The following is a 12,105-nucleotide window of genomic DNA, read 5'->3' as shown; positions in this document are numbered from 1 at the left end:
CCCCCGGCGCACAAATGTTGGTCACCTTGCGATTGCAAATCCGCTAGACCAGGAGGCGATGGCGGGAGGGATCCTCTTGGGACCCTCTAATAAAGCCAGTCGTGGATTGACGTTAGTAGGGGCCCAAACGTTGGAATCCAACGATCAGGAACCCTTCATTCAGGTCCTTAACCCTGGGTTAGACATGTCGGTCATTCAAGAAGGTACCATGCTAGCTCATGCGTCGCCAGCGCTTCAAGAGGGAAGCATCGTTGGCAGTGTGGGTGCTGCGTCGTATACGCGGCCGCACCAGAGTCCTGATGAGGGGTAGATGGATACGCTTTGTTCGGAAAATACGGAATTATCCTAGGTCCAGAGGGGGAAATTGACGGCGCTTTTGCGCAAATTCTAGGATGTTTTTAGCAAAGAAAAATTTGACATCGGCTGCACTACGCTTTTGAGTCATCACAACAATATGGGTGATGCCACTCCCATCCGGCAGAATCCCTACCGGCTGAGCCCTACGGAAAAATAACACGTTCGGATAGCGGTTGACGAAATGTTAGCCGCGGACATTATTTCACCGTCCACCAGCCCGTGGGGAGCCCCAATTGGACGGTAGCTTGCGCTTTTGTGTTGACTTTCGTAAGCTTAATAAGATCTCTGTTGCTGATGCGTACCCTCTACCTCGAATGGACGACTCACTGGATGCTCTAGCAGGAGCACAGTTCTTTTCCACTCTTGATCTCCTATCCGGGTTTTGGCAGTTGCCGCGAGATGAAGCCTCTAAGCCCAAAACAGCCTTTCATACACCACAAGGCTTGTTCGAATTCAATCGGCTTCCGATGGGTCTTTATTCCGCGCCGGCTACGTTCCAGCGATTGATTGAACTGGTTCTAGCTGGTCTCCAGTGGGACTCGTGCCTGATATATCTCGATGATGTTATCGTTTTCAGCCGTACGTTTGACGAACACCTCGAACGGCTACATGCTGTCTTTCTTAAAATGCGTGAGGCCAACCTGAAATTTAAACCACAGAAGTGTCACCTTCGCCAATAATCGGTTCAGTATCTTGGCCAAATAGTAAGTAAATCGAGTAATGCAACTGACCCGGACAAAACCGCGTGTGTTTGTACTTGGCCGACCCCCACATCAGTGGGGGAGGTGCGCAGTTTCAAAGGATTTGCGTCCTATTACCGCCGTTTTGTCGCAGGGATCACTACCATCGCTAAACCTTTCCACACCTTCACGGCAAAAGGTCAGAAATTCCATTGGGGGAAGGAAGAGGAGGCCGCATTTGTTGAGCTCGAGGATGGCTTGGTGAACGCCCCTCCCCTCCGCTACCCCAACTTTTCCTTGCCGTTCGTCCTTGATACAGACGCTAGTAACACCAGAATGCTGGGCCTTGGGGCAATGTGCTCTGAAATGGTGTAAAAAGTTAAATACGAAGTCACCAACATGAGGAGCAGTCCTACCAGGAGCCAGATGGCGAACTGGCTGAGCAGCCGCTGATCATGTCGAAGGTCGTCCTTGGTCTCGGTTTCCGTGTGGTCGAGCGAGTGCTGGGAAGAGGCGACGCCCGCCTGCCTGCGGTGGTTCATCTCGTACTCACGCTGCTCCGCGTGGAACTCCACCTCCTTCAGCAGGCTAGAGCATCAAGTGGGTGGCGCAACAGTCATCGACGCAATGATGCAAATTCAAAACAAGGCTCTCCCGTGTAGTTTGGGGTACAACCTCAAAACACTTCGGACAGCTATGCAGTACAACCGCGTAAACCTACACAGGAGAAATCAAAACGTGTTTGGAAATATAAAGAACAAAATGTCATCTGGAAAGTTTCCATCGTTTTCCATCGCATGTACATTTTATTTATTCTTATTTGTGGATGTCTATACCATATTATTTTCAATTTCTGTATTTTGTCTAAAAATACAATGTCACCTCCAGATGGTGTGCATTCGAGGCTTAGCAGGGTAAATAATAAATGACGATGATGATGAATCATTATGCTCTCTCTGCTCTGAACAAGCGCACATGCCCAAAATGTTATCCCTTGCAATGCAGGTCAATTTGTGCATGTAATGCAGTCCTGTCTATTTTGTATAGAAATATAATATGCATGGTGAAAAATCTGAACCTGAAATACAAGACAGAAGAGGGGATGCTGCCGTAGTCACTGGTTCAATCTCCCAGAGCAGTAGTGGAAATAAAGGGCAAGTTTCTTGAAATCCCAACCATCAATATAAATGGGTACACCCTAGTCGATCAGCAGGGCACGTGTGGTGGGGTAAAGTGCGGGTATTCCAATCACTTCAAAGATGCCTGGCCAATGTGAAAAAGCAGGCCAAGATGGCCTCTAGAGGGGCTCTCTCGTCGAGGTCCTACGACTAGCAGTGATAAGGGCAAGTAAATGCAGGGCTGCACCTTTTCCATTTTACGTAAAGTTAAACAATTGCTCAAAAACGTAATAACATTGTGCACGCTTACCATGCACACTGTATTTTAAGGGACGAAAGTGCGCTAATTAAACAGCGGCGATTCTTTCGGCAGAGCGAGCATCACTTGAGCAAGTTGTCGTGCTTGCTCCCCAGTTTCCTCTCTCCGCATGCAAGTGCCATCGTGGGTACCTGACAACAGCCTCCACGGTGCACACAAGCTCCTCAGCGCCGCACTCGCGTGTGTTGATGGGCGGCGGTGACGTCTGGTAGAGGTGGGGCTCCCCGCCGGCTGCTCCCTCCCCGCTGTGGTGGCTGTGGTGGCAGCGCCGGCAGAAGCGCACTGGCTTGTTGCCGAAGCGCTTGCAGCAGCCCTCGGAGAAGCACGTCACCACCGCACGCTTCACGTGCGAGCTGCAGTTCTGCGACCGCACGGTCCCCGCGTACACAGAGACACGCACAGTGATACAAGACAGAAACACATACCCACAGAAACGTGCGAAGTGATTCCACAAATACAGAGACATACGCAATGCTATTATACACAGAGACACGAGTAATGATACAATAAAAGATCCCCAGTCTAGCCTTAACAGACTGTTGGGGCAAGTGCTGTTAGCGAGCACCTATGAAGGCCGGCACGGCACACTAGGCGGTGGGTGGCCAACACCATGCCTGGCCGCCTTTGTCTCCCTAGTGGCAATGCTCACACATCGCACAAGGTACTCATTTAAGGCTGAGTCGACCTAGGGGAGGCCTAGGACTGGTTCAGATAATCGTCACTGGTGTTGGCCGTGAGCGGGAATCAAACTCGGGTCGCCGGGTTCGTAGCGCAGCGCGCTAACCGCTACACTACCGCTACAATACACACAGAGGCACAAGCAATGATACCATGCACACACACACTAATAAGGTTTCCAAAAAAGACAAGTGTAAATGTTCTGCACACAATAGTGGTGCCCACAGAAACACTACAATCCAGGGGTATAGAAACTTATAACCTGGGAGCAATGTGTTTATTTTGTTGAACCAGGTGAGAACTCAATGAGTGTCGTTTACAAGTGACATTGGTCACACCAGACTGGCAGCATGAACAACATGAAACCAAGTACAATAATGAAACAAATAGAAATCAGAGCAAAAAAAACAAATAGACTTAGCGCAAAAAACAACCACGTGACAGAATACATCGAAATATGGCCGACAAATTAATTTCACATGGCCCACAGTCACAAGACCTATTAATTTTGGACACGGAATTAAGATGTCACCATCGATGCCTCTTAGCTGCACTGATTGGGTACTGGAGGAAAATATTTTCGTGCCGGCAACATTATGTTCCAAATTTATCACCGTGCTCAGTCACCTCCGTCACTGCAATGGCTTCTTTATATTTGGTCGCCACGCATATTAATTTCTTTGTTCTGTGGTTGTATAGGTTGCCCCGTGTGTTGTACATTTGGACATCACATGGTACAGCCTTTATGATCACAGCATTGTGAACTTCACGTGTGATCGACAAAGTATAAACAAGCCCCAATATCTCGGAAGTGTTAACATGTGGGCCGCCAAAGGTATTTGAAAGCCCTATTTGGTCCTCAGTAAAGAAAAGATTCCCCACCCCTGCTTTATACAATTTCAAATTGTATGGGTTACAAAATTCGAAGGTTTTTGTTTTGAAAAATATGAAGTGAAATGTTTTGTTTGAATCAATGTAGAATATAAGCAAGAGTCAATAGAATCGTTCCTTTACTAATTGGGTAGCTAATGAGATGAGAATAAAGCATTATGAAAATGACATGAAATACAGAACGACTGTGGAACACTTACAAACATACATCTATAACAACAAAAAAATCTTACCTTCTTCTGACAAATAGCTGATATTTCAGCTGAAATATTTTTATGCAGAAAATAGACTTAGCGAACATCATATCAGGTTAGGACATACCTAAATCATAACATGTTTCAATGTAAGAAAACCTATATTTGAATAAGTTATATAGCTAGATAGTTAACTGTTATTTAGCATTCTGTTGATAAAGCTTTTGTTGTATACTGCAACAATGGCTTATAAGTTGTGCAATGTGTTCCTGTTTTGTTTAACTGTTTGTAACTGTAGAACCAAATATAGTACTTACCCTGAGGAAACAACACGTCAAACAGCCATGCAGATTGCTCCCTGAACATAGAAATTGTGTTTCAAAACCACAGAAATTTTACAATTTTTTTTCTTTTTTAAGCTGCCTGTAACTGTAATTATTACATTGCAGTTGATGACATTATTATATGCTTATGTTTTCTTTGGTAAAAGCATGGCAGCCACTACTGTACAATGGCATTCAGTCTAGCGCAGTGGTTCTGAAAGCGTGGTCTCCGAACCACCCAGGGTCTGTGACGGTCCTCCAGATGGTCCACGGGTTGTGATGCAAATGCAGGTTGATCCGTAAATAATAACAATGTTTATACCTTTTGTTTGGGACGTTAATATTTTACTTATAATAAAAAAATGAAATTAGGTAAACTACCCTGATTAAAGTACCCTAAACCTAAGCTATAAATGCCCCCCCCACCCCTCCCCCAAAAAACCTTACAGCTGCATAAAAAACATGATGTTCCATGAATATGAATCCCTTTGTATTACTGATATTTAGAAATAAGTGAATGCATATTGTCACCAGGGGTGGGGGGCCAGGGTGGTCCATGGAAATGTTTGAATCAGCTGAGTGGTCCGCGGGACAAAACAGTTTGAGAAATACTGCTCTAGACAGATGGCCTCTTTTGTAACGAGGTAAGATGTCACTGAGACCAGACATCTCATTTTCAAGGGACACCTGGGTTTAAATAAGTTCAGCAAAATACCAACTTCCAGTGTGTAAACAAAGACAACACAGAAAACGCCATTTAAAAATATGACAGCAGACCTTAAAATAAAAATGCAAGAATATAACAAATATGACCATTGTTTAGCATTGCATAATAGGTTAACCAACATTACATGGATGCATTACATTTGCTTTAAATGTAAGTTGCATTAAAATTACAAAAAAGTGACAAGAAATGAAATTAGCATAGATGATCAAATAAAATTACTGAAACAAAATGGCAATAGCTACATTTGACTGATAATGCACAAATGTAGAAACAATCTTGGTGAAGGATACAATCAAGTTGAATTTGTTTAACCAGGTGAGAATTCAAGAGCTCTGTAGTAAGAGTGAGCCTACTGAGTGCATTTAATACGTATTTTTTGACAAAATAAGAGCAAGGCAATTCAATCTGGCGAAGGTCCCTAAGAGTGCACCAACTGCTCAAAGACACACGTGCCATTGCGTCACCTGGGCAGCTTCTGGGAGCAGTCTTCACACAGGTAAAGCGGAGGGGGTTTGTCCCCCCGTGTGACAGCAAGTGATGGGTCCATGCACATCTGGCGGAAGACGGTGCCAACAAATTTAATGGTACCAACACACAAACGTTGCCGAGTACTTTGGCAACAATAAAACCTTTAAAAATTGAATTTCTTACCTTAACTGCAGGTTTGTTGATGGGATTGTGACATTCAGTATGCTGGCAATGAATAGGGTTCCAAGCTAGAGAAGTGACACATAATAGATAGGAAAGAAAAGTTTAGTTGCCTCTTAATTTATTTGCCTCTGCATTTTAGTGTTTTCATTGCGAGAGCTTGTGTCTAAAGTTAGTGCAGCTGTCAATTTTCATCCAATGCACAAATATTCCTCGTTCCAAAATTGCACACACGACATTGCGTTTGTGACTAGCGCAGCAAAAATGTGCCCTGCAAATGCAACCATGTCCCTTTTGGCAGCTGCTTCTTTAAGTATCATACTTTAAAAAAAATGTATTCCAATGTAACAATGATGTGTAATAAATCAACCAAAATGTAACAGAAAATATCGTTGTCAATTACCATACAGCACTTGGAAAAATCATACCTGTGTACTGCAGCCCCCTGTACTCACTGATGGCCCCAGGTGGCTTCAAGTTTGGCCAATAATGAAAAAGCATCTGCACAGCAGGTGGCTTGACTTGAGCTGGGCCATACGCTATTACATACAGCAGATCCTGTTGGAAAAAAACAATCATTTAGGACATTATGTAACTGCAATTGAACTGAGAATTATTATTGACTAAAAACATGATTTCAACTGCATACATGTGAGTGACTTTGGTAAAATGTAAACAAAGAACGTTTGCTCAAATACATTTATATGACTATAATTAATAACTATTTATTGAATGTGTGCAGGATTTTGTATAGTATTAGTGTTAGAAATATTCCGTACAATTTCTTTACGCACATATCATTCACAGCTTCTCTCTACAAATATAAAGTCAAATCCACATGAGTGTTATAAAGTTTAACACGTAGGCTTTCGCGACCAATATCATCCATAAGAGGTTTTTTGGGTTAGATCGCGTAAATATATAAATGTGTCGTTAAAACCCGCCACCACCCGACACAGCCAACTAGTAAGGGTTGTCACGTAAACAGAACGTGCTAATTCGTCACTAGTACAGCACACCGGTGTGTTGGAGAGCCAAGCCACAACATTTACAATCTGAGTACAACGTTTTGCCAGTAATTACAACTCGCTTCATCAGGCGACAAGCAGATTTTTGAAGAAGTCTAACTGTTTTGTTCCTTATATAGAGGCGTAGAGTGGTGACCACGCTTCTGCGCTCTTACTCATTGGCTGTATCGGGTGGTGGCGGGTTTTAACGACACATTTATATATTTACGCGATCTAACCCAAAAAAAACTCTATGATGGAGTGTTATACAGTATTGCATATACCTTCCATACTTCTTGTTTATACTTCATAAGGCATTCCAGCAGTTGACAGTGATAGACTGAAACAACAAAAAAACATTTCAATGTGCAGTTACATGTATCACTTGCAAAATAACAAATTAATCATTATTTCAGGTTGTTGGTCAGTTCCTCAAAATTACTCTGCATGCTTGGAACTACATTGATAGAAAGAGGAACACAAACATACGCGAAGATCTGCAGATTAAAGACATAATTTGAATCATTACACACGTAAGTGGGCTTGGCCAGGACATGCCGTGAGAAGGGATGATGGTTGAAAGTCAGAAATAAAGACAGACTGGCAGAGAGGACATCCACAAAATAAATTGAACAATGAAATCAGCTCGTGTGCAGGTGCTAAGTTGATTATTTATTATATTGCAGAACCATGAGTGCTGGTGACGGCTTGAGGAGGCCTTCATCCAGCAGTGAATTAGCCCATGGTTGATGATGACGGTGGTGAAATTAAGGTCATTGTTCGATTACTTACCTGGATTGCTTGTGTACTGCATTGCTATCATTAGCATGGAGGAAGCAGACACATTCACGTAAGCAGGAATGCCCTCCCTCTTGAAAGGTCCCACTGCAACAAAACCACACACACAGCCACAAGTGTTACATTAATATAAGGAGAGTGATATATCTTGCATGAACATTAATATAAGCAGAGTGGTATGTTTTGCAAAAACACCATATTAGACACCATCTGTAACAATCATAAAAGCATGACAGAATCTCTTTAGATAATTACCTTTATCATCCATTTAGTTGTAGATTGTATTAGGACTACAATGTATTAGATTAAACCACATCTGCCCAACAAGAAATACATTAGATAGACTGAGAATTCAAAAAATCACTTTAATTGAACATCTGGAATGGAATGCTCCTAATCCCATCAGACCTCAAAAGCCAAGCAGATGTTGAGCCTGTCTCGTCACATGTACGTTTTATATTCTTGGTTCTTTCGGTAAAGTCACGTAGAAGGGAAATGATGATTGCTTGTGTTGCAATTGAAACGTCGTGAGAATTGTATGATTTTATTTTTATTATTTTATTATTTCCCATCTAAAGTGACTTCACCGAAAGAACTAAGAATATGAATCCCTGCAGTCACGAAAGCTTTAAATCGAAATTCATGTACTTTTATTTTAATGTATGAATAGTGCTTGGATAAGTGACCACCATGTACAATGTGCGCAGCAGAGAGCAATACAGAAAATCCATATACTGTACCCAACCCGCACAGACCAGCGCCGTGAAGTATGATCAAATACGGGGGTGGGCTCTCATGCAAGAGGGTATTGGCAAATGGGCTTGTATGTGTACGAAATGTTTTCTCACGCATGGCCATAGGGAGGAAGGTGGAGCTGATGAAGTCCAAGATGTCCTTGTGCAGGAAAGCAGGGAACGTAGCCAACGTGGAAACCATGGTGTAGGGCAGAGTACTCAGCGTATCGTCATTTAGAAAGGGAACCAGGCAAGCCATCGTGTAAAATATGGACTGGCCAAGATCTGAAAGCAAAAACAAAAGCATTTAGTTGTCTAAAAACACCATCAACAGCAAAGTATTTTATGAAAACGTGAATTGAAATGCAAACGTGTTTTGTGCTCGTTTTTTGCAAATGAAACTGCAGTGCAATATTGATTACATATGTTAACACATGCTCAACATATAATCAAATATTAACTGTAATTAAAATGATATATTTCACGTTCATTTACAAACTTCATAGAAGAATTGATTAACAAAAAAAGCGTATTAGCTTTTCTGCCTTAGAATATACTGATCATAAATTGGCCTGCTCACAATGTGATCATGCAATCAGTCGTAAAATATTGAATTAAATGTTCACGCATCAATGCAATTGTGCGACCTATTACCTACCATACTGACCATGCTGCAGCACAGGCACCAGATCAATGAGGCTGACTAGGGTGGCATAGAGCCCCTGGTAGTCAAGGGAGGGGTACTCGGCCAGCCGCGCATCACGGCTCTGCTGGGCGCAGTCGAAAGCGACGTCGCGCAGAACGCTGCAAAGGAGGGACTCAGTCACGGACGGGTGTTTCGGGCGGGTGGGAGGGAGTGGGGAGGAAGGGGAGGTGGCAGAGGGTGGGGTGGTGGGAAATGGCATGGGAAAGAGGCACAGGGGCACGGGCAGCGTAAGGCTGGGACTAGGCGCGGGAGCAGCCCGCACGCCCTCCGTGCCCGTGTGAACCAAAATGCTGTGGGGGTAACACAGGGGAGGGAGGCAGGGAGGGAGGGACGGGACAACAACATAAAACAGAACATTAAAATGACACGACACTTGGTGGCATGACTGTGGAAAGCTTGCCAAGGCTACTTCAGTCACATTATTTCTTTTAAAATATTTTCATATATACGTAACGTATATACAGAACAGATTTTTCTGTTTCATTGATTACACTTTTTTGGATCAATTTTCTCAATGAAATATGTGACTAATAATAGGCTTTCATTCAGTAGCACATTGTACTGCAGCAAGCATTTCCATATTTAATTTAAATAAACATGTGTTTCAAAAAAATGGTCCCGAAACCACATGTTTATTTTAAAGAAAAGAAAATTTGTTTGCACACTTGGTATAGTAGTTTGTATGCATGTTGCATGCAGGGAAAGATTGTTACATTGCAGAGGCATTCGCTCATTCGTATGGGTTTAGGTTTATTAGTATTGGAAATGGCATGATGTCTTTAGAAGTGGTTCAATATGTGCATTTTTACAACACATTGCATCAAAAACATCAGTTTCATAACACATTTTAATGGCCATTAAGTATGTCAATACTATATTTGTTTAGGTGTTAACATTTTACAACAATTAACAATGGTAAATAAGTAATATTATAAATTAAACTATGCAAGCAAACATATACACATTCACACTTTTGACGAATTAATAAAATGGCCATTTAAATAGTTGAAGCAATATCAATATTTATATATAGTAAATACATCATTGCTGGAGAAAAATATAACTCCAGCCCAGGTAAAACTCAAATTACAGTCATCTATGTTATCATGAAAATGTAAGTAAATAGAACCTACCTTAAGAGTGTTTGTGAGAAGTACTTTAGAGTATTTGCTATGTCTGTTCCCGTGGGTACAGGGTAGATATTGTGAGTCACTCTGTTGTGGTACTCTTGAAGGTAACGAATCTTTGATGCAACTAAAAACGAAGCAGGCGTTTGAGATTCAATGGTCAAGTTATCAGCTTTGAATACTAAGTGTATTGCTTTTACTGCACAGAAATTGTCATTGATATACGAGGCGTAAAGCATGGAATACAGAACATGATAGTGAACTTACATTGCTCAGCTTTTGTAGACATTCTTGCGTTGTGGGTGGACGCCAGTGCAAATGTGTTTGTATAAAAAAATATTAAATGTTATCAGTGTAAGAGTATCTGTTTAAGGGTTGTCCACTTAAATTACGTCGAATCATTGCTGTAATGGAAAAAAGAAAACATGTAAGTTACCTGCAACTTCAAGTCACCAATAACGTGTTTCAATATTTAATCATCTTATAAGCAGTGCTGTGCTACTTTGTGCATGTGTAAATTAACGTTCGAATTTACAGCCCTTTGTCAATCCACTGCTGGATAAAGGCCTCTCTATACTGTGTTGGCCCAAGGATTGGTTCAGATACATTTTTCTGATGTTAGCAGTGGGCAGGAACCAAACACAGATTTTTATGTTCATAGTGCGGTGCACTAATCATCGCGTGAAATCTCCACAAGCAATTTTATATATCATCACGTAATGTATTACTTTATTTTGTTGCATTTTAGTTTGCTGTATATTTTAGTATTTTGCGCATTATAGTACAGTATTTTATATACTACTCAAAATTATTTGAAATGTGAATATCCAAATCAAATGTAAGTAAAATCATCATTAGCAAATGCATAACTTATTTTCATAAAACAGTATTTCACTGACACAAGTACTGCACATAATTAAAAAATTTCACCGAGAAAATCACCGGATTTCAAATTACTGTGGCATTTTTGTTTTCTAGAAATGGGCTTTGTTTATTCGAGTCAGGGTTTGGAATAATTATGACATGGGATAGACTTCATTTAAAAATCGGTCTCTCAAATCGAGTGGCTGGTTGCATACACAAATAAAAAGACCCCCCCTCCCCCTTAACTGACGATTTAAATAGCCTTTAACTTGCTGTTGGGGAAAGTGCTGTTAGCGAGCACCTATGAGGCCGGCAGGGCATACTTGGAAGGTGGGTGGCCAATACCCGCCTGTCTCCCGAGCGGAGATGTTTACACGTCGCACCAGTTGCTTACTCATTTGAGGCTGAGTCGACATAGGGGAGGCCCAGGAGCGGTTCAGATATTCGTTGCATAAATCAATAATAATCGAACTCGGGTCGACGGGCTCATAGCGCAGCGCGTTAACCACCACACCCCCACTCTTCATATATACAAAAATGCATGCACATACAAATACGCATACATATAAGCATGGTGCACGCAAATATACATATATATACACCACATGCATGCACGCATACCCACATACAATAGATTAAAACATACGTTAAAGCGAAAGTATAACGAATACACAAAGGCAATCACACACACACACGTTCGCGAACAGACTGACCAACGCATCTTCCTACCATCTGCGCTCAAATCACGCTCACATCAACGCGACAAATCCCTTCCCGGCCAAAGCCACGGCATGGCGTTGATTGAGATGTCACGACACGCGTTACAATGGCCAGCATTACCACTGTTGCTGCTGTTAACGTTGGTAACGATGAGCGAGCGGGGTTTGGTCCAGCAAACGCCGCACTCCGTGTCCCGCGGCGAGCACCGTGACCC

The 12,105-nt window shown here is 42.2% G+C and overlaps 1 protein-coding gene across 1 annotated transcript in view; it reads right to left on the bottom strand.

The window, feature by feature from the left end:
- UNC79 (unc-79 subunit of NALCN channel complex) overlaps window positions 1–12,105 on the bottom strand; it is a 55,493-nt gene extending 43,388 nt beyond the window's left edge. The window contains exons 1-14 of the mRNA XM_078602483.1: window positions 12,012–12,105; window positions 10,575–10,711; window positions 10,314–10,434; window positions 9,133–9,470; window positions 8,589–8,759; window positions 7,735–7,827; window positions 7,227–7,282; window positions 6,364–6,493; window positions 5,939–6,003; window positions 5,752–5,840; window positions 4,555–4,595; window positions 4,277–4,305; window positions 2,606–2,835; window positions 1,454–1,625 (exon numbers count right to left, since the gene is read on the bottom strand). Of these exons, the coding sequence (XP_078458609.1) occupies window positions 1,454–1,625; window positions 2,606–2,835; window positions 4,277–4,305; window positions 4,555–4,595; window positions 5,752–5,840; window positions 5,939–6,003; window positions 6,364–6,493; window positions 7,227–7,282; window positions 7,735–7,827; window positions 8,589–8,759; window positions 9,133–9,470; window positions 10,314–10,434; window positions 10,575–10,596 (1,557 nt within the window). The 5' untranslated portion in view covers window positions 10,597–10,711; window positions 12,012–12,105. The remainder of the gene's footprint in view (window positions 1–1,453; window positions 1,626–2,605; window positions 2,836–4,276; window positions 4,306–4,554; window positions 4,596–5,751; window positions 5,841–5,938; window positions 6,004–6,363; window positions 6,494–7,226; window positions 7,283–7,734; window positions 7,828–8,588; window positions 8,760–9,132; window positions 9,471–10,313; window positions 10,435–10,574; window positions 10,712–12,011) is intronic.

This window comes from Lampetra planeri, chromosome 18 (genome assembly GCF_965212315.1).
Source record: "Lampetra planeri chromosome 18, kcLamPlan1.2.h2, whole genome shotgun sequence".
Taxonomy (NCBI): Eukaryota; Metazoa; Chordata; class Hyperoartia; order Petromyzontiformes; family Petromyzontidae; genus Lampetra; species Lampetra planeri.
The sequence above is the reverse complement of the archived record's forward strand: the minus strand, read 5'-3'. Positions and strand labels throughout refer to the sequence as shown.